The 27698-nt window shown below is 38.7% G+C and overlaps 1 protein-coding gene, 1 long non-coding RNA gene and 1 other non-coding gene across 20 annotated transcripts in view; 2 read left to right on the forward strand and 1 right to left on the reverse strand.

The window, feature by feature from the left end:
- Positions 1–11875, forward strand: part of LOC135115012 (uncharacterized) — a 66549-nt gene extending 54674 nt beyond the window's left edge. The window contains exons 1-4 of one of the 2 annotated variants that reach the window (XR_010275762.1): positions 3621–3758; positions 4681–4806; positions 10467–10548; positions 11470–11875. This is a non-coding gene — a long non-coding RNA (uncharacterized LOC135115012). Of the gene's footprint in view, positions 1–3620; positions 3759–4680; positions 4807–10466; positions 10549–11469 lie in introns of those variants that run through there. The other variant, XR_010275763.1, reaches the window with a different exon arrangement.
- On the reverse strand, positions 2989–27698 carry LOC135115010 (endoplasmic reticulum transmembrane helix translocase-like). 17 transcript variants are annotated; one of them, XR_010275759.1, is made up of 10 exons: positions 26579–27663; positions 21781–21984; positions 13893–14083; positions 12858–12960; positions 12151–12330; positions 11448–11575; positions 10905–11043; positions 10139–10212; positions 9257–9509; positions 2989–4835 (listed from the first exon to the last, which is right to left on the reverse strand). XR_010275759.1 is itself a non-coding variant. In XM_064031426.1 (9 exons), exons 2-7 carry the CDS (start codon positions 21814–21816, stop codon positions 10191–10193), a joined length of 591 nt encoding a protein of 196 aa, XP_063887496.1. In that variant the 5' UTR covers positions 21817–21984; positions 26579–27672; the 3' UTR covers positions 2989–4835; positions 9257–9509; positions 10139–10190. The 17 variants fall into 17 exon arrangements, 12 of the variants coding, with proteins under 12 accessions (XP_063887496.1, XP_063887500.1, XP_063887493.1 ...); XR_010275757.1 differs by having other exon boundaries at positions 2989–4830; positions 11465–11672; positions 26579–27660; XR_010275760.1 differs by lacking the exon at positions 13893–14083 and having other exon boundaries at positions 26579–27668.
- On the forward strand, positions 24636–24715 carry Trnav-cac (transfer RNA valine (anticodon CAC)). Its single transcript has one exon. It is a non-coding gene; the product is annotated as a tRNA-Val (tRNA).

Here is a 27698-nt window from a genome sequence, read left to right on the forward strand (position 1 = left end):
GAGATGCTTGCCATTCATTGTAAATAAGAAACAAACAAACCAAGAAAAGTGCATCACCAGCTCGGTGTTGTAACATTGCCTCTCTACACTGTCTTCAGTTTTCCCGGACGGAATGTATCATCATAAGAGAGAAAGTGTGAGTCGACCTTTTTTTTTTTCCCAACTGCTTAACACCTCCTGACTTTCCTCCACTCCCTTTTAAACACACCACCACATTCTTTATCTTCCCATGCCCTCCTCTCTTCTCCCTTCTCATGCATTTTTTTTTTTTTTCCGTTGCTAGCCTTCTCCCTCCCCTGCTTCCACTTCAGTCATCTTTTATCCTCTCTTACTACCCAATTCTTTCATCCCTCATCTCATTGTTTCCCTTCCTTTCCTGCCCAGGAAGATTCTTACAACAACGATCTGTGATTACCAGGCATAAGTACAACTACAGTAATAGGATATAATTGGTTCAGGCTTGATAAAGTTAGATTTAAAAATGAGACATGAAGGAATTGGTGCTCAAATAGCGCGGTAGATGCATGGAATGGACCCGGTAATCAAGTTCTGGGTGTTGAGTCATTAGGGAGCTTTAAAAGACGATTGTTAGACTGCCACGCATACGCCTGATGGCTTCTTGCAGCTTATCTTATCTGTTTCTGTTCTTATGCTCCAGCTGTTTCTCTGTCGCCATCAATATATCTCAGCTGTTTCGTAAGGTTTCGCAAGAATCTCTTCCCTCAGCCAGAACATTCTTCCCCTGCAGATGCAAATTAAGATGCAGGAGTGGCCAGCGTTCGTTCATAGGAAAAAAATGTTACAATAATACGTACAGGGGTCAGCGTTTATTTTTATTCTCAAGTGTCTCGGTGCCTTCTATCGACTCGAGGTGCCAGAGGGAGATTGGGATATTCAAGGGTGTTTTCACGTTTCTTGTGATTGTGTCATAAGGAATGTGCGTCACCAATGAGAATCTACCTAGAAATTTATGTAGTCTTGAACAATTGTCCTAATGAGAGGTGAGAGTGCCTCGGAATAGTATCCCAGGGTTGTAGGGGCGAGTCTGCATGACATCAACGAAAGAAATACAGTAGCGAAAGGAAAAATATACAAGCATGAGCTATACATGTATACGTGTTTCGAATTCAGTATTACAAATACAGACATGTATTACTAACTGATTATTAGCCGCGAAAGCGGCAAGGCATAAAGATCAAAGTAAAGTAAAGATAGACCAATATTGTGTAAAATGACATCGATAATGGGTGAGTTAACGAAACTTAATTTTCAAAATCAGAGAAGTAGTTTTAATTTTTCAGCACGCGTATACGTTGTTCTGCTCCATTGAAGTACGAGACGTGGCAGTAGTGGGTCTGGGTAATTTTTATATCTACACAGTTGTGAATATTGCAGTGATATTTTCCACAGCCAAATACGAGTCGTATTTTATTGCAATGTAATCTGAGCACTTATCTGAGTAGTAGTAGTTGTTGTCGTTGTCGTTGTTGTTGTTGTTGTTGATGTTATTTGTTTAAACTACCGTTAAAATGTTGCGTTTTCTTTGGTGCAGCGTTTATTTTTAAAGGGTGCTTCAAACAAGAAGCAACTTTGTACACATTTTCATTAAGACCCATTCACACACACACACACACACACACACACACCAGTGATGTATCAGTGCCGTGTCAGTTCAGTGTCAGTGAAATCTGTGACACTTCAGTGACGTCTGTTCACATACATCCGTACTGTATAATATCAGTCATTTTCAAGTCGGCAGAGTTTTCAGACGTTGAATTGACAATGATAGCCATAATTATTGATGAAGAGGAAGAGGCTCAGCACAAGCTGAAAGAAAGTGGGTACATGAAGCTAAGAAGACAACTGAATGTGAAGGAGAGTTTGTTTATCTATACAAGGAGTTAATTGATGATGGAACAAAATCATGCAGAACAAGATAATTCCGAACCAATTAAATAAGTCATTTGTGCCACGTAGAATCAAAACACGGCAGTGCGCCGGATACGTGTGAATACTTCAGCCGGATTCAAAATAACGATTTTTTTTTTTTTTTCACAGACATTAAAGCACTGAGTGAACACGGCACTGATACGTCACTGATGTGTGTGGATGGGCCAAAATGCTGCTATTAGCTCGTTTGTACATTAGTGTAGCAATTATAGTACTAGTACGGTAGTAGTAGTAGTAGTAATAGTAGTAGTAGTAGTAGTAGTAGTAGTAGTAATGTTTATTACTACTACTACTACTACTACTACTACTACGTGAATCTTTGTATTAATAGTATAAGAATTGTTGCAATAGTAATAGTAGTAGTAGTAGTAGCAGCAGTAGTAGTAGTAGCAGTAGTAGCAGTAGTACTAATAGTAGTAGTAGTTCTTGTTGCATCATTATTGTTATATTACTATTATTACTTTCAATATTATTATAGTTATTATTATTATTAGTAGTAGTAGTAGTAGTATTGTTGTTGTTGTTGTTGTTGTTGTTGTTATATGTATTTTTATTTTTATTTTTATTGAATAAAGTTTTTTTTATTCAATAACGTCATTCATTGCAACACACACACACACACACACACACACACACACACACATAGTAATAGTAATTATAGTAGAAGAGGATGAAGGACACACACACACACACACACACACACACACACACACACACACACACACACACACACACACACACACACACACACAGTAGTAGTAGGAATTATAGTAGAGGAGAAAGAGAATGAAGAAGGAGGGGGAAGAGGAGGAAGAGTAGGGGGAGGAGGAGAACGAGTAAGGAATTTTTGTACTTTTGTTCAATAACTGACAAATAATTGTGGTCTCTCTCTCTCTCTCTCTCTCCTCTCTCTCTCTCTCTCTCTCTCTCACTAAAATACTAAAATATTTTGTTGTAACACGAGATATAACACACAACAAATAATAAACACGTAAGGAATGATAAATAAATGATAATTAAACCAGAAAGACACTAAAAGATAACTATTATATTCATTGCAGGTGTATCAGCCGCATCAGTCATAACAATTATTAGTGTATATATTCATCACTCATGTATTTCATTGTCCAGCATTCCACATGCTCTATCTTCACGTGGCCAGTCTGATCTATTTTTAAGCTTTCTCCTTCCTATCTCCCTCCCAAGGGAATACCACAGGTTCCCTACATCCCTGCCAGTCCTTAGGGAAAACATCTGCATTGTCTTTTTGTCTTCCTCCCAGGTCATTGTCCAGAATGGAGGTTCCCAACCTGGAGTATACGCACCCCCAGTGGTACATTTGTACTTTTCAGGGGTTACATTGGATCTCATATAATAACCACTGCTGTGCAATACATGATGTAATCTGCAGTCAACACCCACAACAACATCAGCAGAAGGCATGAAAATGAGCACACCAGTTCTCACAGTGCAGAATTGGACACACCCTGACAGACACACGTGCCGCCCAGGACACAAGCAGCTTGGTACAGTACATGTGGGCAGAGGAGGAACTGTGAAGGACACTGGGCACACAGGAGGACAATTGTATCTCTGTGGCTGGGGGAGAACACAGGATGTAAAGCACAGTAGACAGGGATGAGTGAGGACATGGGACACCACAGAGGCTGCCACCTCAACTCTGTGTGGGACGCCAGCTCCACATGTTGAGTCCCTGAGAAGCAGAGGCACAGAGGACATGACTAGGGGTCCTGCAGGATACCACAGGTCACAGTCGGAGGCACTGCCAAGATGCATCAAGGTCACAGGTTTGGATCAGAGGGGCCTGGAATCTCTCTCTCTCTCTCTCTCTCTCTCTCTCTCTCTCTCTCTCTCTCTCTCTCTCTCTCAATGTTTAAGCTTCATTATCTTTCATCATAGTCTTTAAATATACCATGCTGGTTTATTTATTAGCATTCAGATTAATTTGCTTTACTTAGTCTTCATTTTTTCATTATTTTGTGTTGGTATATATTTTTTCAGTCTTTATTTGGGATTAATTTTTTATAGTGTTTATTCTTTTCACTGTCTGTTTATTGTATGTTGGCAAGTTTATTCACCTTTGATTTTTTTTTTCACTTTTTGTTGTTCAAAGTTGAGCATTTTGACTGACACTCGCCATCATACTCATCAACTTGTGTCCTGTATTTTTGTGTAAGTTTCCATATCTTTTGAGTTATACATCTAATATACTCTTCACTTGTACATATTGAGCCACACTACATTCATGCAGGCTGGAAGAAAATTAGGCTTGTTGATTTTATGTCCATTCTTATTGTAGGCACTGTACTAGATGCAACATTTGTATATGTAATGCTGAGTGTATGTGTGTGAGGGAGACAATCATTGGTGAGGGGTTATGCAGAGTCACTGTGGGTTTATAAACATATTGTGGGGGGACATACTGTGGGTCTGTGGGCTGAGGAGAGAGAGAGAGAGAGAGAGAGAGAGAGAGAGAGAGAGAGAGAGAGAGAGAGAGAGAGAGAGAGAGAGAGAGAGAGAGAGAGAGAGAGAGAGAGAGAGAGAGAGAGAGAGAGAGAGAGAGAGAGAGAGAGAGAGAGAGAGAGAGAGAGAGAGCGAGAGAGAGAGAGACTTGCATTCATATGAAGTGAAGTAGGTGTTGTTCATTCTTGCTCATGCAGATTCACCATTCTTCATCACTGGAGAGGTGTTCATAGTTGTTCATTACAGGTGAGGCAAGACAGCTGAAGGAGTGAACAGCTGTACCAGTGACAGCAGCAAAGCCCCACCACTGCTGAACACTTTTACTACTACTGCTGTTGTTCCCCTCTTCCTCCCAGCACAGCAGACTCTGAGGTACTACCACACCGCTGCTTCCTCCTGTTCTGTGAAAGGACATATTTCCATTTTTTTTTTTTTTTTAAATCCCAGACACTTGCATGGACTTGTGCCCTGGTATTTCACTACAGCAAACCCTACATTACTCAGGTCAGCTTCCAGCTAAAATTATAATATCTGGAGTTAATATGTAAAAGTTGATTCAAAATATCCAAAAATTTAAGATGTTTTAAGAGTTGAAAATCCACTCTTGAATTTTTTGCCTGAACCTCTCATTTAAAATGACTCCTTCTTGAATTTTGTGTCTGACTCCAACTGGGTCCTTTAAGTGAACAGGTCTCCAGTTTGTAGTGACTCCCGAGCCATCCAGACATGTGAAGAAAAGCAGTCAGTCAGGTGTTGAGGGAAAACAACAGTAAAATAATGAGAAAGTCAGAATAATGAGATAAAATGAAGGCAGTCAAGTATTTTGAGAGAAAACAAGGCAGTATAGTAATGAGACAATAAGGCCATTCAACAAATAATACTGAATTTACTGTACACAGGGTTTGTTGTACTACTCACTGAGCAGTCAAGTCTACTTGACAAGTAAAGATGTGTTTACATCTTTAATGTTTTTTTCTTGTATGATGCATTTTTAACTACATTTTCTTGCACCTGCAGTAGTTAAGTGAGTATAATCTCACTAATACAAATTCAACATTACTCAGTCAGCAGTTTTTACCATGATGGAGTGTGACACTTTGAAACAATACTGTCATTTATCATTTACATTTCATTACTTTTATTACTCAAAAAAAAAAACTGCATTATTTTTGTAACTTTTTGACTGGTGAAGGGACAGTGTGTATCCCTCAGCACTTGGTTCTTGCCATGTGCTACAGCAGACTGACAGCTTCCAGTGCGCTGGTGAGAGATAATGCATCATACAACATTAGGAATATCAACAATCATTGCTCTACAACTTGAACTATATGCACTAAAAAGTTTGAATTACTTATGCTTTTCCTGAAATTGGGAAATCTGGAACAATGGTGTGTGTGTGTGTTTACCTAGTTATGGTTTACAGGAGGGGAGTAATCTCATAGTATCCCATCTCTGTAGCTATCCAGTTTGGTTTTAAATGCATGGACAGCTTCAGCATTGACAACCTCTTCACCGAGTTCATTCCACTTATTCACACTTCTGTGAGGAAAACTATACTTCTTGATGTCTCCTCTACAGTTAACTTTCTTCAACTTCTTAGTGTGTCCCCTTGTACTCTGTGTGTCTAAAGTTATAAAACATTCTTTGTCCACATTTTCCATACCATTTAAATCACCTCTCTCCGTTTTTTCAAGGGTAGGAATTCCCAACATTCATAATCTCTTCATAGGTCAACTTACTCAACTCCAGAACCATCTTCGTGACTGCTCTTTGTACACTTTCTAATTTTATAATATTCCTCTTTGTATGAGGAGACTACACCACTGCCATATATTCCAATCTTGGTCTTATCATGTAAATCAACAACTTTTAATCATTCCTTCATCCAAATATGAGAATGCCATTCTAAATCTCTAACAACTTCATCATCTCTCCAGTAATTTTATTAATGTGTCTGTCAGGAGTCAAATTTTCAGTAACTGTTACTCCTAAATCCACTTTTCTTTTGATTTCTTTAACTTCACACCATCAATATTGTATTCTTTTCTTATTCTTACCAAACTCCATTACATTACATTACATTACTTAAATTGAATTCCACTTGCCATGATTTACTCCATCTATTTATCTTGCTTAAATCATCTTGCAGTACCATACAGTAATTTACATTTTCTAGCCTTCTCATCAGCCTAGCATCATTTGCAAATAAGTTCATATAACTATCTATTTATTCATTTACTTTCAACCAAGATGAATTTTTATCTTGTATTAGTTCTCATCTCTCTATCATCCAGATAATCCTCCATCCACTCCAGCAGTCTTCCTCCAATTTTTCAATATTTTTTTTATCTTCTATAGCAATCTTTGGTGTGGTACTTTGTCAAATGTTTTCTTCAAGTCTAAGTAGACACCATCCACCTATCCATATGCCTAAAGAATAGTTTGGGTTCATTTATACACTTATATCTCTTTCATAGTTTCTTCTCTCCATTCCTATTATCTCAATGTACTTGTTTCTAACATCAATATATTTCTCCCATCTGCTCTCAGTTTTCCTTTTCTTCCATCTATTCTAAGTATTTAACTTGCAATTTCTAGCTTCTTTGCATTTTGTACTGAACCATTCTTTACCTTTTCTACATCTTGCTCCTCCTCTAGGTACAAATTTATTCACAGCAGAATTACATCCTTATAAATTCATCCCATTTTTTTCTGAACATCTTCTGCATCTTCAAAGTCTTTCCAGTCCACAGCAACAAAGTACTTTCTTAATTTTTCAAAGTCAGCTTTACTATATTTAAATTTTTTCACCTTATAATTTTCATCAATCATTTCATTTTCATTTTTCAAATTAAATTCCATCAACACATGATCACCTTTCCCTAGTGGGATATCATAGTGTATAGTTTCAATAATTTCTATATCCTTGGTAAACACTAAATCAAGTCTTGATGGTTTATCTCTTCCACTAAATCTGGTATCACTATCAACCCACTGAGTCATCAAATTTTCCACCACCCAGTTTAATAGTCTATTACTCCATGAGTTCTCACTTCCAGTAGTTGTCAATGTCTCCCAATTTATCACTTTACCTTTAAAATCACCAACAATAACCATATCACCACTTTCCATCAATATCTTTTCAAGACATTTTAACACATCTACCAACATCTCTTCACACTCTTCTTTTTGCCAAGCATTGGTCACAGGTGGCACATACACTCTTACATAATTCATTATCATTCCATTTCCACTTCTAATCATCACTTGTAGAATTTCGGACTTGTCTTCACTTTTTATTACCTTCTCCAACTTGACATTTTCGTCAGAATGATCACTCCCCCTCCTCCCTTGCCAATTATATTTTTCATCCATAAATCATATTTATCATCACCACTGTCAGGAGTTCCCCATTCATTTTTCCATTTTGTCTCACATAATACAACATCCAGTGTGTTTCTGCTCAATAACTCATTTAATTCCATTTTTGTTGACATTGTTATTTATCCATTTACATCTTTTTTGCTTTATTCTTTCAATCTTATCCATATCTCTGTTTATCCATACATTCTTATATTCTTCATCTTCAGACAACCTCAAGACCCATTTATTACCTCTTCTGCTTGTACCTGTGTTGCAAACCTTATTCTTATAGGTCTCATTTTTTTCTTCTTCATATTTCCCAATTCTTTGGAACTCTTCCACTTGCTTTACTACCTGACTGTCTTCATCCATCACTTTCTTCAGTAACTTCTTCAACAGGTTCTTTTCCTTTTCCTCTCTTTGAATTCTGCATACTATTTTCTCTTCCTTTAAACCAAATACAATAATTACTTGATTATATTTTTCCACAGTGTCTCACTAACCTTTTCTCTTTCATAATATTTACCACTTTGTCTCAGGTTTTTACTCATTTTCTTGTTGTTCTATTATTTTATTTAGTGATTCTTCTTCAAATTTACGTTCATTTAACCACTTATTTTGCTTCATTTCCACATCCTTTACATTTGCCTTCATATCCTTATTTCTTTTCTTAACAGTTTCTACTTTTCCTGGATTTGTTTCTTCAAGCAGAAATTTTCCATCTGTAACTTCTCATTTTTATCTTCTCATTTTTATCTTCTATCTCAATCAACTTTACTGTAATAATCACCAACTCCTTAGTCTCCTGGTGTGCCTCCAATGTCTTTATTCTCTCCAATAACTTGTCCATCATTTCTTCCATATACAAAATTTTCTACACTGCAGTCTATAATTTAATTCTCTCTCTTCACCAGTAAAACCTTCAAAGGAACCCCTTTCTTTTGGGATGCTGCCCTCTGCCATGTTTGTCCAAAATGTAAACGAACAAGACCAAACTTTCCTTAAGATGGGATAACTATACTCATGGTACTGTTTATCTCCTCCCTATTTCTCACCTAGGTATTCCTGTGTCTTCATAACATACGAGTATCCTATTCCACCATGAGTGATTTGTGCTATTCCTTCCTTCTATATGCAGAGCACTAGAAAACACATCCTGTCAGCTCTGCTGCTGCTGTGTGTACACACCCCCACAGAGAGAGAGAGAGAGAGAGAGAGAGAGAGAGAGAGAGAGAGAGAGAGAGAGAGAGAGGGGGGGGGGGAGTGACTGTGGGTTTGTAGACATACTGTGGGTCACATGGGTTGTGAGAGAGAGAGAGAGAGAGAGAGAGAGAGAGAGAGAGAGAGAGAGAGAGAGAGAGAGAGAGAGAGAGAGAGAGAGAGAGAGAGAGAGAGAGAGAGAGAGAGAGAGAGAGAGAGAGAGAGAGATTTTTATAACTGATGTTGCTTGCTTCCCTACCATTGTTAAGGAACACTTTAGGTTCTTCAACCTCTTCTTATTCTTGGCAATGTTGAGATGAACAACAGTGTGTTTACTGTCTGGCTCCTCCTCCTCCTTGATAATGTGTGGTGATGCAGAGGTGCTGTTGCTGGTGTTGGTGGTGACCTAGGGCATTTCATTCTTGCTGGTGGTGAGGGCATTGGTTCTTCGTTCTAGGTTCTCTTGAGCAGGTTCTGAGAGTGGCAATCTCTTCCTCTCCTCTCATTTCTTCCTGCAAAGTTATAAATGTGTTTGGGCTTGCATTCAGCTAAGGATAAGCAACCACATGCATGCATGCATGCATCATTTAGTACACTTGATCAACTGTTTGTATTTTTCAATGTTTTCTATCCACCTATAAAATTCAAACTATTTCCTTCTTTTCTCTTTATTTAAGCTTCCATTCACCTATGGGTACTGCACCAAACAGCTGCCATTACTTACTATACTGTACAAACTGTGTGTGTGTGTGTGTGTGTGTGTGTGTGTGTGTGTGTGTGTGTATGTGTGTGTGTGTGTGTGTGTGTGTGTGTGTGTGTGTGTGTGTGTGTGTGTGTGTGTGTGTGTGTGTATTTTCCTATCTTTATGTATTTACATGTATTTACCCACTTAAAAAGATTCACTCATTTTTTTTGCCATCTAAGTTACCTTTTTTTTTACATTTCATCTAGTGAAAATGCAAATTATTCTATGTATCTAGAGGAAAAGTGAGGAAGATACAAATTATTCCATCTATGTGTATAAAATAAAAAAATAGAGGATGAAAGGCTGGAGATAATGTGGGAGGACTGAGGAGTAAAAGAAATGAACAGCAGAGGACTGGGAAAGTTAGGGGGATAAGACCTTGAGTAGCAGTCATACTTGGTCTCCTGGGTTTGCTTTGCCTTGGCCAGACTCTCTTTGTATTTGTTGTTCACTGTGTCTCAAGTCTCCACCTGCAAAATAAAGAGAGATGAAGGATCACCAGTTAGTTTCAAGCACTCGTTCTTTACATTATTTATTCTATTTTTCTATTCTTCATTAAACTTTCCATACTGAATTCACAAAAAAGGTTAAAAAATTCTCTCTCTCTCTCTCTCTCTCTCTCTCTCTCTCTCTCTCTCTCTCTCTCTCTCTCTCTCTCTCTCTCTCTCTCTCTCTCTCTCTCTCTCCCCCCTGCTTCCTGGCTGCTTTCTATTCCTTTATACAGATCTTGTGCTTGGCTACCACCAGCAGCTCCACATCATCAACCAGCTAGCTGGAGGGACTGAGGAGGCAGTGCTCCTTAACAGGTGCTTTAAAATAATAGTTATATTTATGGATGAATATATGTATAAACAAGCAAGCATGTTTAATACTTTAACAGCAATATACAGTAATTCATAGCAATAGAACCAATGTATGGAAGAGAGAGCCTTTATGGCATGGAAGGAGGGTTAAAGAAAATATATTTTGTAATCTGTAGCCAATACACTGCTTGGATGTGTCTCAGTGGTTAAGGAAAGGTGTGCCAAAACACCAGTGAAAGGGTTGACAGAGGGATTGCCAAGTGTAGGCCTACTGACTTCTTGCAGCTTGCCTTATTTTATGTTATGTTCTTAGGGGCTGAATTTAAATAGCAAGGTAAATGTCAGGAAAATTATCTTACCTGTTCAATTTGATAACAGTTGGCCAGAAGAACACTGATAACATTCTTTGCAACAATAACTCCTCTACTGTCTTGTGTTCCTCCTGCAGCCTTTCCTTCTCCATTGTGACATGTTTCTTCTCTGCTGCCACAGGTGTTACTGGAAAGACAAGTGGTCTCTCTCTCTCTCTCTCTCTCTCTCTCTCTCTCTCTCTCTCTCTCTCTCTCTCTCTCTCTCTCTCTCTCTCTCCTGCAGCATGTTCACAAACCACTCACTCATCACAGCCTTAATAAAAAATTGCTTGAAAAATGTAAAAAAAGTGACTCTCTCTCTCCTGCAGCATGTTCACAAACCACTCACTCATCACAGCCTTAATAAAAAATTGCTTGAAAAATGTAAAAAAAACGTGACTGGGGCTTTTTAATACAGAAAAGTGGTGGAGATGAAGTTATAATAAACACAAAGAACAAACAGCAACAGACCTTTTGCCCCACAGGAAGCTATTTATATAATCCACTACAACATTTAATCTCCAATGAAAGAACAAACCCTATCTTCCTAACCCATCTTTGTTTGTTACCACAGTGCTGCAGCTGTGGTGTCCAGCTGTGGGAGGCTGATGGTGATGGTGCTGGGGCCTGCCTGTGCTGTGGCTGTGTGCTGTGCATCTCCCTGGGGTGTACGCTCACTTCTGAAAGATGATGGTGGATGGTGACAGATAGCATGGCTGCCACTGTGCTCTGGTTGGCTGCCAGGAGGGGCAAGCTGGCCACCCTCTCCATTACCACCTGTTAGGGAAAGAGCACCATTATCATCTTTGTTTTCCTTCTTTTTCCTTTTCTTTTGCTTCACAGTTTACAAGGAATGGTCACAGAGTTTTTGTTCTTATACTTGGCTGTTTATTAAATGACGTGTTTATGGTGTTTTTCTTTTTTCTGTTAGTCATTGTTGTTTGTGTGTGTGACTGATGAATAAAGGAAGTGGAGAGTTACAGGTCTTTGTCTGCACCTCAACCACATACAAGTATAAAGGCTGGCTATTATTATATAATAATAATTAGTAGCAGTAGTAGTAGTAGAATTACCAGTATTTTTCAAGAATGCTAATGCTGCTGCTGCTGCTGCTGCTACTACTACTACTACTACTACTACTAACTACTACTACTATACTACCAAAAATATATAATCCAGGACCTATATTCACATTTTTACTACTATATTTAACATTAATATTAGTACTACTATCAATTCCACCACCACTCCTCACCTTGCTCAGCCTGTCTCTGCACCCTGGCCAGCTGCTGGAAGAAGCCCCAGTCACACTGGATAAGGCAGGAAGTGAATGTCCTTTCCTCCTCATCTTCCTGCTGCTGCTGGTGTGTGGCTCTGGGGGTTGCCCTCAGAGACAAAGCATTGCTCATCACACAGAGCCAACCAATTATCTCTTCTGCAATAGTGATGATAAGTTAACACTCAAAAGGCCTAGAGACACTTAAAAATAGCAGATAACATTTAAGACAAAAAAGGTTAGGCTAACACTCAAAATGCCTAGGGAAAATAGTGTGACAGGATTTGGGAAGAGGAAGAAGAGAACAGCAAGCAAATATAAAATGTGAAGCAGAAAGATTAAGAAAACAACAATGGCAAAGGATTCCTGAGTCACTGTTTGGATAATTTGTCACCAGAGCAATACACAAATAGGATTGTGGCTGAAGGAATATAAAAGTAGCATTCAGATATCTAGAAACTGATTGTAACTTGAGTGTGAGGGATCTTGACACCCTTAAAGTAGTGACACTCCACCAAGAGATGCTCATGTCAAAGGAGTCAAGTTTCTCAATAAGCACTTTTGACTGTGAGGGACCTTGATGCATTTATAATAGTGATGCATGAGCAGGAGATATTTGTGATAAAGGGAGTCAAGATTCCCAATAAGCATTTCTGACTGTGAGGGACCTTGATGCCCTTACTAACCTTTTGTCAGGATCCAATCTGTTTTTGCCAGGGTTGCCTTCTCCTGTGGGTCACCTACCAGTCCTTCCTCCAGGTATACTAGTGAGTGGCAGGCTGTGACTACCTGAAATAGTAGTAGTAGTGGTAGTAGTAGTAGTAGTAGTAGTAGTAGTAGTAGTAGTAGTAGTAGTAGTAGTAGTAGTAGTAGTAGTAAAACATTTGAGACATTTGATTATCCCTTAAACCAAATTAACTGAACCAAATGTATTGAAGGAAGAGAATGCTGATTGTTCAGGTAATATATATCTCTTTTTTCAACTGTTTCTACGTGTACATAACAATCTGCACGTCATTTATATCAAAAAGCTGAAGTCAACTGGCTTCTTTAAAAAGAGGTGTGTGGGCAAAGTAGTCAGTGTTTGTTGTGAATGTTGTGATTTTGTTGTGCAATGTAAACACAGGTGTAAAGACTGGTGTCACATGCATGGGCTGAACACTACACCAGACACATGTTTTAATTTCATATTGGACTTTGTGGATACTTGGATAGTATACTATTTTCGGGCTATAGTGTGTGCGTGCGTGCATGCGTGAGTGCATATGTGTAGTAAGACCTGTGCATTATATATCATTTTGAGAACAAGAACAGGCATCAACTCTCTAGTTTGATACAGCAGACACACAATGTTGAAAGTTAAGTTTGTCACATGATGTTTAAAGGTCACAGTACCATTGTATGTTGTACCTAATAATGTATGTTTATCACTTCAATCTGTTACTTCAACATCACTCAAGGAGTTTGCAGGTCAGTATGTGGTGTATGCATCATGGCAGCAGTGTTTTCACCAGTGACATATAAAGTGTCATCACCAAAAAGAATTGTTTTAAAATTTGTAAATATATGGTGCCAAAACACTTCCCTGAGGAACACCAACCCTGAATAGTGCCTCTAATTCCATATTAGTATAACTTTGCAATAGTATGTCATGTGGGACTGTACCAAAGGCCTTATTCAAGTCAATAAAGTTGCTTAATAATCAGTGCTTTTGTCCAAACCTGAAAATTCCTTCAAAGTGTTCAAGGTATCAAAGGAACTTCAGAATTTTGAGACACAGCTTGGAGAGAGACAGCAGTGAGATGTTGACAGCCAGGGACAGCTTGATAGGCAACTCCAACAGCACCACCAATGTCAGGATCAAGGGACACTCCAGCAGGTTTGTACCCGCTCCTCTCAGGGTCCGCTGGGCCTGGGAATAGTCAGGATAGTAGACTATTTTGGGTGACATTAAAATTGTGGTTTTGTGTTGAAATTTTTTTTTTTTTTTTTTTTTTTTTTTTGCCTTTAAAATTTGACTATCTATATATTTTTGGGAGGTTATTCATATTAACCTGTACAGTGTTTAGTATGTATATATACACGCCTCTTAGGGAAGTGTTTAGTATGTATATATATGATTTTATTTTTTAACCATATTACAGCCTTCAATTTTGTTTGTTTACATCAGACTGGTCACTAACCATAACAAAGAATATTTGACTAGTCAGGAGTGAATGTTTTCATATACATGCCTATCTCTTGGGCTTGGAGTTATCATAGACTGAATACCTCTGTAGGAACTGTGACATTTGGAGATCTTTTTTTTTTTTTATACCTATGTCAACATGCATATAAAATCAAGACAATAAAATGGTATTGAAAGCCGCAGTATTGGAGAGGGATAAAGATTTTGGTTATAAATGTTGCTGAGTTGATTACCCAGGGCAAGCTGCTGTGTTTCCCAAAATATCATCACATAAAAAGTAAGTTACTTTCTCCTAAAAAATTATTTCTCAAATCTATGATCAATAAGGCATAAGAAATAGGAAATGAGACTTCAGAATAATTGGAAAGGAGAACTATTCTTTGAGAACTGTGGGTGTAGTAGCTACAGCCTTGAGATGTGGGGTGTTGCCAGATGCACATCCAACCATTTTCTTGAACATGCAATTCTTGTTTATTTAAAGGTACTGGTAATGTAAAGAAGTGCTTATTTATTGCACACACTATAGGGTTGTGGAAAGTGTATGTAAAGGTGAGATTAAAGCTTTAAAAATATATTAAATATAATTCATAATTCTGCATCACTAGTCTGATATTATGAGCTCTGAGAAAGGAAAAAAAAATCCATGAATCAAAATCACATGCTAGCCACACTTCCATTCATAGTATGGGAATATATATATATATATATATATATATATATATATATATATATATATATATATATATATATATATATATATATATATATATATATATATATATATATATATATATATATATATCAAACATTTTTTTTCACATTTTATTGGGTAAATACAAAACATGAAAAAAATGGAAGGAGACAAGACCCCTATCTCTGACAAAGCACAACACTCTACAGGTTAATTCCATGACTATTTGAGTTTATGGATAGTCAGATAATATACTATTTTATGGCTGATGGTCAAAAACTGTTAAAATTGTGCTTTCTAGGGCTTAAATTATCACTATCCATATTTCAAGGTATGCACTATGAAATTCTTGATTGCATGAGTCCTCTGTGTCTCTGGATGGTCAGAAAGTATACTATTTTATGGGTGATAGTTTAAATTGTTGTTTTTGTGTGTTTTTAGCCAGAAATTTGACAATTGATATTTTTTGGTTATGTATATTAAATTCTTGATTATTTGAGTTTGGACAGTTAGATAGTATACTAGTTTGGGGCTGATAATCAAGTCTTTTTTTTTGAGGGGGAAAGACTCCACAGAATAGTGTACTACCTTGAACAAAACACTAAAGAATACTGTACTATCCAAGGAGAATAGTCTAAAATAGTGTCCCATAATATGAAAATATTCCAAAATAGTATATTATCCTACCAAAAGTCCAAAATAACATTCTATCCTACCAAATTAGTATGAAATAGTTTAAAATAATCTTCTCATCAAACCAAAAGTCAAATAGTATAAAATAGTATGAGAAGTCCAAAATAGTGCAAAATAGTCCAAAATAATCCAAAATAGTGTACTATCCTACCAAAATAATGCAATAGTCTAAAACAGTGCAAAATAGTGTACTATTCTAAAAACCCAAAAATAGTCAATAACTCCTACAAAATTGTACAAAATGGCATATTATCCCAGCAAAACAGCCTGGGATAGTGTACTTTTGACCTTTGACCCACATGTACATAGTAGCAGTCACAGCAAAGACTAGCAGGAATAGTATGAAGGCAAGGGTCTCCAGACTATTACCCATGGCTCAACTAACACCTTACAGGATAGTCTTCAGAAGTTCGCTCTGACCAGTAGCCAAGCCTATCCTTAGTATACAGCAGACACACCCACCACCTTGGGCTGTGGTAGTAGTAGTAGTAGTAGTAGTAGTAGTAGTAGTAGTAGTAGTAGTAGTAGTAGTAGTAGTAGTAGTAGTAGTAGTAGTAGTAGTAGTAGTAGTGGTGGTGGTGGTGGTGGTGGTGGTGGTGGTGGTGGTGGTGGTGGTGGTGGTGGTGGTGGTGGTGGTGGTGGTGGTGGTGGTGGTGGTGGTGGTGGTGGTGGTGGTGGTGGTGGTGGTGGTGGTGGTGGTGGTGGTGGTGGTGGTGGTGGTGGTGGTGGTGGTGGGATGGGTTTGGTTAAGTAAGAGAGGAGGAGCAGCAGGAGTAAGAGGAAGATAGTAGTAGTAGTAGTAGTAGTAGTAGTAGTAGTAGTAGTAGTAGTAGTAGTAGTAGTAGTAGTAGTAGTAGTAGTAGTAGTAGTAGTAGTAGTAGTAGTAGTAGTAGTAGTAGTAGTAGTAGTTTAGGTTTGAGAGGAAGAGGAGGAGGAGGAGGAGGAGGAGGAGGAGGAGTGTAATGCCGCCCTCTGTCTTCTACCAGTGTGTTTTAAATGACCCGCTGATGCATATGTCTAATAGCTCATTTGGGTAAGAAATACAAAATTAATGTTTCAACTGACTAGGTGGGAACAGATACCAATCACTCAAAAGGGAAATTATTAAAAACAACCTCGAGAATTATTTTTGCCCCTGCCACTATGTTTTTCCAAATTCCTTGAATAATTTCACTAATGAGATAACAGATCCCAAAGTTGTACAGCAAAGGAAAGGAGAGAGTAAATTAAATGTTATTGAGACAACTTGCAAATGAGACCCCCAAGAGGGATACCACAAAAGTGCTGAGGGGCAGACAAAGCCCAGCAGTGGCTCATGATGTCACTCCCCATGGAGTGGCATGCAGTTAGCAAGATCAGAAGAGCAATTAGCATGAAAATAGCATTAGAAGATAGCTAGAGATGCAACACTGTGGCAATGAGAAAGAGGCTGAAGACCATCAGTTAGAGGAGAGGAGTTGATGAGACAAAAAGCTTTTGATTTCACCTTGTCTAAAAGACCGGTATGAATGGAATCCCCCCAGAGACATGAAGCATACTCCATACATGGGCGGATAAGGCCCTTGTACAGAGTTAGCAGTTGAGGGGGTGAGAAAAACTGGCAGAGATGTCTCAGAACACCTAAGTTCATAGAAGCTGTTTTAGCTAAAGATGAGATGTGAAGTTTCCAGTTTAGATTACAAGAAAAGGACAGACTGAGGATGTTGAGTGTAGAAGAGGAGGGCAGTTGAGTATCAATGAAGAAGAGGGGATAGTTGTATGGAAGATTGCGTCGAGTTGATAGATGGAAGGATTGAGTTTTTGAGGCATTGAAAAATACAAAGTTTGCTCTGCCCCAATCAGAAATTTTAGAGAGATCAGAAGTCAGGTGTTCTGTGGCTTCCCTGGGTGAACTGTTTACTTGCTGAAGGATTTGACATCCATGAAAAGATGTGGAAAAGTGCAGGGTGGTATCATCAGCATAGGAGTGGATAGGACAAGAAGTTTGGTTTAAAAGATCATTGATGAATAATAGGAAGAGAGTTGGTGACAGGACAGAACCCTGAGGAACACCACTGTTAATAGATTTAGGAGAACAGTGACCACAGCAGCAAAAGAACGGTCAGAAAGGAAACTTGAGATGAAGTTACAGAGAGGGCAGAAGCCATAAGAGGCTAGTTTGGAAATCAAACCTTTGTGCCAGACTCTATCAAAAGCTTCTGATATGTCTAAGGCAACAGCAAAAGTTTCACCAAAATCTCTAAAAGAGGATGACCAAGACTCAATATGGAAAGCCAGAAGATCATCAGTGGAGCAGCCTTGACAGAACCCATACTGGCGATCAGATAGAAGGTTGTGAAGTGATGGATGTTTAAAAATCTTCCTGTTGAGGATAGATTCAAAAACTTTAGGTAGACAGGAAATTAAAGCAATAGGACAGTAGTTTGAGGGCTTTGACTTTATATATGTGTTTGGGAAGACAGTGACAATAACTTGAGATGAAGTGATGTGTGATAAAGTAACTATAAGTGAAATTTTTTTTTTTTTTTTTTTATGTAGGAAGGACACTGGCTAAGGGCAACAAAAAAACAATAAAAAAAAAAAATGCCTATTGGAATGCCAGTCCCACAAAAGGGTCAAAGCAGTGGTCAAAAATTGATGAATAAGTGTCTTGAAACCTCGCTCTTGAAGGAATTCAAGTCATAGGAAGATGGAAATACAGAAGCAGGCAGGGAGTTCCAGAGTTTACCAGAGAAAGGGATGAATGATTGAGAATACTGGTTAACTCTTGCGTTAGAGAGGTGGACAGAATAGGGGTGAGAGAAAGAAGAAAGTCTTGTGCAGCAAGGTCCGGAAGGAGGGGAGGAATGCAGTTAGCAAGATCAGAAGAGCAGTTAGCATGAAAATAGCGGTAGAAGACAGCTAGATATGCAACATTGCGGCGGTGAGAGAGAGACTGAAGATATGTGTGTGTTGGCATCTCTCAGAGAGTGGGAGACAAAGCCTAGCCATGCCTTGTGACACCACTCCCCACTCACCTCCCTTCTGTCTTGCAGGATGTAACGTTTTAGAGTGAATTTCTCTGGACCCTGTTAAGCCAGTGTGCATTTGGTGGTCAAGTGTGATTAGGCCAGTACGTGTCTGGGACTTGGTTCGTCCCATCAAGGGATGTGAGATGGTGGATAGGGTAATGCTGTGCTATAAGTGAGTCAGTAGACCATAACACTTACCTGTGACATTTAGGAGGGGGGAGGGAAAAGATTTCCCATATGATATCATGATATCGGTTTGAGTAGATTTTAAGTGAGGGTCTGTGAATAACCTTTTTTTTTTTTTTTTTTTTTTTTGGCCTGGAGGAGGGGAATCAGTCCAAAATTTGGGGATTCAGCAGGCAGGATTACCTACCAGTTAGGTGAAAGTGTGTGGAGGAATTTTGGATATTAAGTTTTCTCTGTTCTTGTTCCCTTACGTTCATGTGAATTAAATTGTGAATTAGTGATGGTGAAAGAGTAACTGAATAAATTTGTTTGTTTTGTGAGAAGGTGAGCTGTCAATTCTCTCCTCCCTGTTGCACCCACCCCTTTTGTTAAAAATGAACAATACCTATAAATTCATTACCACAAAGAGACATTGGTGCCTGTAAAAACAAAAAGTTAACACTACCAAATAATTATTTTTAATGCTCAAACATGCTACCAAGTAACCAAAGGTAAAGTGAAGAATTTAAGGTAAGGTAAAGTAATAATTTTATAGATCCTGTCCTGTATTTATTAAGTAAAGAGTTAAAAGGTAAAGAAAAGTGGTGGTGGTGGTGGTGGTGGTGGTGGTGGTGGTGGTGGTGGTGGTGGTGGTGGTGGTGGTGGTGGTGGTTAGGTTAGGTTAGGTTAGGAGGAGGAGGAGGAGGAGGAGGAGGAGGAGGAGGAGGAGGAGGAGGAGGAGGAGGAGGAGGAGGAGGAGGAGGAGGAGGAGGAGGAGGAGGAGGAAAAGAAGAAAAGAAAAAAGTAATAATTGTATCACAACAATTATATTTCTGCCCGGAACCATGCCAAGTCTGTTCTCCAACTAGCCAAAAACTCTTTCATTAACAGAAAATGTCAAAACCTTTCAAGATCTAACTCCCCTCGTGACTTCTGGCATCTAGCCAAAAATATCTCCAATAACTTTGCTTCTTCTTCTTTCCCTCCTCTATTTCAACCAGATGGCACCACTGCTATCACATCTATTTCTAAAGCTGAACTCTTCGCTCAAACGTTTGCTAAAAACTCTACCTTGGATGATTCTGGGCTTGTTCCTCCCTCTCCTCCACCCTCTGACTACTTCATGCCACGTATTAAAATTCTTCACAATGATGTTTTCCATGCTCTCGCTGGCCTAAACCCTCGGAAGGCTTATGGACCTGATGGGGTCCCTCCTATTGTTCTCCGAAACTGTGCCTCTGTGCTTGCACCTTGCCTAGTCAAACTCTTTCAGCTCTGTCTGTCAACATCTACCTTTCCTTCTTGCTGGAAGTTTGCCTACATTCAACCTGTTCCTAAAAAGGGTGACCGTTCTAATCCCTCAAACTACCGTCCTATTCCTTTAATTTCCTGCCTATCTAAAGTTTTTGAATCTATCCTCAACATGAAGATTCTTAAACATCTATCACTTCACAACCTTCTATCTGATCGCCAGTATGGGTTCCGTGAAGGCCGCTCTACTGGTGATCTTCTGGCTTTCCTTACTGAGTCTTGGTCATCCTCTTTTAGAGATTTTGGTGAAACTTTTGCTAAAGCCTTGGACATATCAAAAGCTTTTGATAGAGTCTGGCACAAAGCTTTGATTTCCAAAATACCCTCCTACGGTTTCTATCCTTCGCTCTGTAACTTCATCTCAAGTTTCCTTTCTGACCGTTCTATTGCTGCTGTGGTAGACAGTCACTGTTCTTCTCCTAAAACTATTAACAGTGGTGTTCCTCCGGGTTCTGTCCTGTCACCCACTCTCTTCTTATTATTCATTAATGATCTTCTAAACCAAACTTCTTGTCCTATCCACTCCTACACTGATGATACCACCCTGCACTTTTCCACGTCTTTTCACAGACGTCCAACCCTTCAGGAGATAAACATATCACGCAGGGAAGCCACAGAACGCCTGACTTCTGATCTTTCTAAAATTTCTGATTGGGGCAGAGCAAACTTGGCATTGTTCAATGCCTCAAAAACTCAATTCCTCCATCTATCAACTCGACACAACCTTCAAGACAACTATCCCCTCTTCTTCAATGACACTCAACTGTCCCCCTCTTCTACACTGAACATCCTCGGTCTGTCCTTTACTTATAATCTGAACTGGAAACTTCACATATCTCTAGCTGAAACAGCTTCTATGAAGTTAGGTGTTCTGAGACGTCTCCGCCAGTTTTTCTCACCCCCCCAGCTGCTAACTCTGTACAAGGGCCTTATCCGTCCATGTATGGAGTATGCTTCACATGTCTGGGGGCGTTCCACTCATACTGTTCTTCTAGACAGGGTGGAATCAAAAGCTTTTCGTCTCATCAACTCCTCTCCTCTAACTGACTGTCTTCAGCCTCTCTCTCACCGCCGCAATGTTGCATATCTAGCTGTCTTCTACCGCTATTTTCATGCTAACTGCTCTTCTGATCTTGCTAACTGCATGCCTCCCCTCCTTCAGCGGCCTCGCTGCACAAGACTTTCTTCTTTCTCTCACCCCTATTCCGTCCATCTCTCTAACACAAGAGTTAACCAGTATTCTCAATCATTCATCCCTTTCTCTGGTAAACTCTGGAACTCCCTGCCTGCTTCTGTATTTCCACCTTCCTATGACTTGAATTCCTTCAAGAGGGAGGTTTCAAGACACATCCATCAATTTTTGACCACTGCTTTGACCCTTTCATGGGACTGGCATTTCAGTGGGCATTTTTTTTATTAGATTTTTGTTGCCCTTGGCCAGTCAAATAGTCAAAAAAGACACAATTTCACAGTAACAACTCTAACCACACACTCTACCTCTCTCCCTGACTATCCTACACAAAGCAGTAACAAATGGTGTACTATCCCACCTCTGAGGGCAGTAGTAGTCTTGAAAGATGGAGCATGCTGGACTATTTTGGTGCTGCCATAGAGGACATGCAGCTTGGAGTCAGTAGTCAGGTCCAGTAGTCAACTATCCTGATTATCTGTGACTATTCTGGGGTTGTCCAGGCCAGAAATGCTCTCCTTCATCCATTGGATGTTGATCTATTGGATCTATTGGATGCTCTCTCCTGCAACAGTAGTAGTAGTAGTAGTAGTAGTAGTAGTAGTAGTAGTAGTAGTAGTAGTAGTAGTAGTAGTAGTAGTAGTAGTAGTAGTAGTAGTAGTAGTAATAAAACTGTCTTAATATATATATATATATATATATATATATATATATATATATATATATATATATATATATATATATATATATATATATATATATATATATATATATATATATATATATATATATATATATATATATATATATATATATCAGATAGCTAGATAGACCAACAGACAGACACAGACAGACAGATAGATAGATAGATAGATAGATAGATAGATAGATAGATAGGTAGATAGATCGAGACAGACTGATAGATAAATAAATATATAGATAACTTTATATATAGATAACTTTATTGTCAATTTGCAACATAACAAGGTTTACAAACAAATTCTTTTTGGCTAGAGCTCCATATTAAAATAGTTGACTAAAATGTAGTTTTCTACTACAGCATAGCAAAACTAAAAACACAAAAAGAATCACAAGGATAATCATAGCTACATAATATCTAATGAATCACTGTTACTACTCTATTTGAAGTGATTAAAAAGTACAATATTCTTTGTTACAAACGATTTTTCATACTGTCCATGCATTGAGTAGGCAGAGCTAACCTTCTGCTGGACCTGAGGAACGCATAGCAAGAATGGAAAGGGTGGGATGTATCTTTCCTGATTTTATCAACCAGCTTCATTGTCCCTTCCTGGTACAGCTTATCAATTACGTTTGTTTCTGCACCTAATTTTCTCAATTTCCTCACAATTCTTTCAAGTTTACTCTTTTCTCCAGATGTTAACCTGCCATACCAAATAGTCAAAGAAAAACTTAATACTAACTCCCTTGTCAACTTGTAGAAAAAGGCTAATCATATTTTTATCTATGTGTAAGTTGTTTAAAATATGTAAAAAAATTATGAATGCTTGCATTTCTTTACTATATTGGTATTTGCACTACCTTTTAGTTGACTGTCAATCATAAGACCTAAATATTTATACTATTATATTCTCTCTACAGTTTCTGGATCAGTTACAATAGGGTCAGGTATGCAACAGTTTTTGGTTCTATAATCTATTATCATCTTTTGCTTACTTTAAGCTTTGATGTAGAAAGTCTGATCTGCACCAATCAACAAATTGGGTGGACTTGGGATATGTACTCATCACATTCATCATTTGAAATTTAAACAATAATTACCATGTCATATACATATTTAACTATACACATTTCTACAGTCATCTGTGTATAGACTGAAAAGGACAGGGAACATAACACAACCTTGAGGGGCTCCTGTATTAATGACTAATATGTTGGACTTGACATAGCCCAATGTGGCATATTGAGAGCTTATATATATATATATATATATATATATATATATATATATATATATATATATATATATATATATATTAGAACAGGTTATGAGTTATAGATAAGGCAAGCAGACTTCCTTCATTTATTGCAACAAGTAAACAAGTAAATTCATAAATGAAACAGAACAAGTAAGTTCATAAATGATGTTAGAGATAAGTCCAATAGGAATACAGTCTTTGAATTTGAAAAAAAAAAAAAAAAAAAGCAATAGTAAACATGTTGGTAAAAATAAATATGAGCTTTGTATCTGGTTATTGTGTTTTAAGTATGGTGGTGGATCTCTTTCTGATAATGTAGCTAAGATGACCAAAGTAAGAAATACATAAAATTACCTTACAATGGCCATCTTATCTACACTATCAGACTCATTACCATACTTAAAACACAATATCCAGACACCAAGTTCATATCTATTTTTACCAGTACATTTACTATTGCTTCTTTTTTCTCAAATTAAAAGACATCTAACATCACTTATTCCACTCTAACTTACTTGTTCCAGTTGCAAGACTCGATATATTGGAGAAACCAAGAGGAATTTAACACAGAATCAGTGAACACAAAGGTACTTCAATATGTATACAGAAACAGTTGATTCACTCCCTTTTTCAGCAATAAAAACACATTCACACACAAATGGTCATTCATTTTTGGAGAAGGATTTTAGTACACTACAAAAAGCTGAAGCACATACAGACACTAAAATACTAGAAGCTATTTACATTAAACATCTGAAACCTGAAGTAACTAGCTAACTGTCTTCATCACAGTTATATCTCTTATAAACTCTGCTCAGAGCTTTGGAGTTCCGGGTTTGTAATCAACCTCACTCTCACACTGTCACTGTGTCAGTCTTCACCACACCACATGTGAGAACACACAAGGTTTGTCCATAGTTTTATACCTTCATTCTGCTTGATTTTTTTTTTTTTTTCTGTCATTTTAAGCTACTGCAGATAGGTTATTTTGTCACAAGGATTTTTTTCTTGCCTGCCTGTCCACCTTTATGTCACTGTATTGTTTTTTGTCCCTATTGTAATGTGATATTTTATGATGTCTTTGTGCTTATTTTTATCAATCTTTTTAGCCTGATGATGCTGCCTGTAATGCGTAAATATTACAATAAATGAACAAGAAAGTCTGGTGTATCCCTGCTTACCTTATATATATATATATAATTTTATTAATAAGTTTTATTTTTTATCTTAACATAAAACACACACACCATACACACACTGCGTAGTGTAGTGGTTAGCACGCTTGGCTCACAACCAAGAGGGCCCGGGTTCGAATCCCGGGCGCGGCAAGGCAGATGTAACCCGAGGTGTTGTGACCTCGCTGTCCTGGTGTGTGGTGTGTCACTGGTCTCAGTCCTACCCGAAGATCGGTCACTATGAGCTCTGCGCTCCCCCCGTAGGGGGAACAGCTGGCTGGGTGACCAGCAGACAACTGCAGGTGAATCACACACACACATACACACACACACACAAGCAAAGGACAAGAATAAGGATATTATAATTAAGTTGCAAGATCAAAACACACTGATCAGATTGTATACACGTATGAACGTGCACAGTTTTTATTAATGAGAGTAAATATTGGCTGCACTCAATAAACAAATAAGTTAATTAATTAATTAAGTAAATACATATAAATGAATAAAAATGAATAAATAAATAAATAGATAAATAAATAAATAAATAAATGGCCCTACAACAGAGAGATTAATGAGAAGCTTCTTGTGAACACACTTTGGCAACACAACAAACACAGACAACACTCAGAAACACAACCCAAAACACTCCAAACCCTAACTTAACCTAACCACTCCTTTACATTTACTTAACCTAACCTGTACTGCCAACATTCACTACAGAACCTGTAACAGGAGTAATTAAAGAACTGATGGAACATTTACCTAACCTAACCTAACCTAACACAGATGGAGAAAGATACAGGGATGATCATTGATGGAAAATTGACAACAATGAAGGTTCTAGTGCAGTTTGACAATACAGCCATAGCACTTATTATCACACTCAAGTTGTGGCCAGTAGTGTGTGCCAGTGTGTTGGTGTGTGCTGGCCCAATCAGTGCTGCGTGCGTCGGTGTGTTGGTGTGCAGGTACTGTGACCGCATCCCATGGCCATAGTGACTCATCCCGCAGCAGGTATTGTGTTCATTGTATTATTGACTGATGACAGCCTGTACAGTTTAACTGTGTGAGAACTTCCAAATCATTCTTGTTAGTGTGGTGTATGCTGGAATGTCAGGTTAGGTTAGCATCCATAACAGGGGCCCAAGGCTAGCTTAGGTTAGGTTAGTGACCTTAAGGTGGGGTCCAGGGGTAGCTTAGGTTAGGTTAGTAACTTTAAGGGGCATCCAGGGTTAGGTTAGGTTAGGAAATGTAAGATTAGGTTGGTGGCCTTAAGGTGGGGCCCAGGGCTAGGTTAGGTTAGTGACCCTAAGGGGGGTTCAAGGTTAGCTTAGGTTAGGTTAGTGACTTTAAGGGATAGGCTAGGTTAGGTTAGGTAATGTAACATTAGGTTAGTGATGTTAAGGGGGAGCCCAGGGCTAGGTTAGGTTAGGTTAATGACCTTAAGGGGGGTGTCCAGGGTTTGGTTAGGTTAGGTCTGGTTAGCTAATGTAAGGTTAAGATAGTGACCTTTAATGGGGTCTAGGGAGGGACAGTCGAAGCTCCCCTCGGTTAGGTTATGTTAGGTTAGGATAGCCTAGATATTTGTCATTTTGAGGAATGTCCAAAATGGGTCACTTTGGTCTGCCTGCCCAAACACTTTCTTGCCACCACGACCCCGAGCTTGATGGGGAAGAGAAAAGGAAGACAGCCTGTGTTGTGTTTAAATGATATTTTGACAATTATACAATGCCATTGATGCGAGTTACCTTAGGTTTGGTTTGGTTAGGTTAGGTTTGATTTGCTTCCACTACAAATTACCACTTTTGAAACTATGGACACACACACACACACAAATAAAATAAAAATAAAATAAAAAATACGGAAAAAAAAACAAACAAAAAATGTAAAAAGTTGTGCAAGAAACAAACTTACTTACTTACTTACTTACTTACTTACTTACTTACACACACACACACACACACACACACACACACACACACACACACACACCTGCCCCCAAGAGACCTCCATGACTCACCTGCACGCACATGGGCATGCACCTGGTGGCAATGGACCAATAGCAGGCGAGAAAGCAGGACACTTGATTGACCCACGGCACTGCTACATCTCACCATCATCTTATGTCGCCAATTTCTCCGCCGCCCACACCCGCCGATAGCACCAGGAAGGGCGCCACCTACCCTGACAGCAGCGAGTACCCCGGCCGCCATAGGGACACGCGGGAAATCACGTCTGAATCGGGCCTCCGTAGCGATTGTTTCATTGCCCGCCCCGCCATCTTTGTTTAGGTAATACTTGCCGTCGCTGTCTTGTCATTTTATTTTCCTTATTTATTGTGGTTTACCTTTTGTTTGATTGATTTGTTTTCAATTTATTTATTAATGTAATGATTGCTTTCCCGACTGCTTGATTGACTTGTGTGTGTGTGTGTGTGTGTGTGTGTTGGGGCACGAGCTTCAACTATTCCACATCTTTGGAAGACGCCCTGCCAGGTGAGTGGGAGGGGGAGGGCCAGCAGGTCGTTATGAGATAGTGTGGCGCCAGGCTCTCTCTCTCTCTCTCTCTCTCTCTCTCTCTGTGTGTGTGTGTGTGTGTGTGAGACAAACGTCAGCTACATCCCTTTAATATTTTCTTTATGGTATCCTAATATTTCCGTTACTCAGTGATCTTGTAACACGTTAATATTCGCAATACACTTATTAACATTAACATAACTTTTAGAACATCAGGATAATGTATTGCTATAAAATCGAACTTCAGACGCGACATCCTGGTGAGTTATCCAAAATTTCATTGTTTACCACATCAAACAATATCGTCCGCTAAATACAATCTCCCCTCCGACGCTTTGACAGAACACCTCACCGCACCTCGATCGCTCCACGAACAAGTGTCTTTTTAAGAAGTTGGGCACCCGGTTTGCTGCCTGGACATTTCATCGTGCCACAGTACCCGAGTGACCCACACTTCCATGTCAGGTTTCATACATGTCTCACCGAGTCACCATCGATCTTCTGACTCTTCCCTTCTCAATGTTAATAATTTTTCAAATCTAGTTCAAGGAGCGTGTAGGGAGTAGGTGTTTCCTATGCGCGGGCTTGGGTACAAAGTGATGAGAATAGGCGTGTCGGCGCGGG

The sequence above is a fragment of the Scylla paramamosain genome, chromosome 28 (genome assembly GCF_035594125.1).
Source record: "Scylla paramamosain isolate STU-SP2022 chromosome 28, ASM3559412v1, whole genome shotgun sequence".
Taxonomy (NCBI): domain Eukaryota; kingdom Metazoa; phylum Arthropoda; class Malacostraca; order Decapoda; family Portunidae; genus Scylla; species Scylla paramamosain.

What these genes read in the sequence shown, in the direction of transcription:
- LOC135115010 (XM_064031423.1), bottom strand. Translation starts at nt 21,816, where the DNA reads ATGCTCCATCTTTCAAGACTACTACTGCCCTCAGAG. An exon ending in GACTACTACTGCCCTCAGAG is followed by an intron (nt 12,961 to 21,780) that starts GTGGGATAGTAC and finishes CTACTATTTCAG; the next exon opens with GTAGTCACAGCCTGCCACTC. An exon ending in ACCACAGCTGCAGCACTGTG is followed by an intron (nt 11,044 to 11,464) that starts GTAACAAACAAA and finishes TTGTCTTTCCAG; the next exon opens with TAACACCTGTGGCAGCAGAG.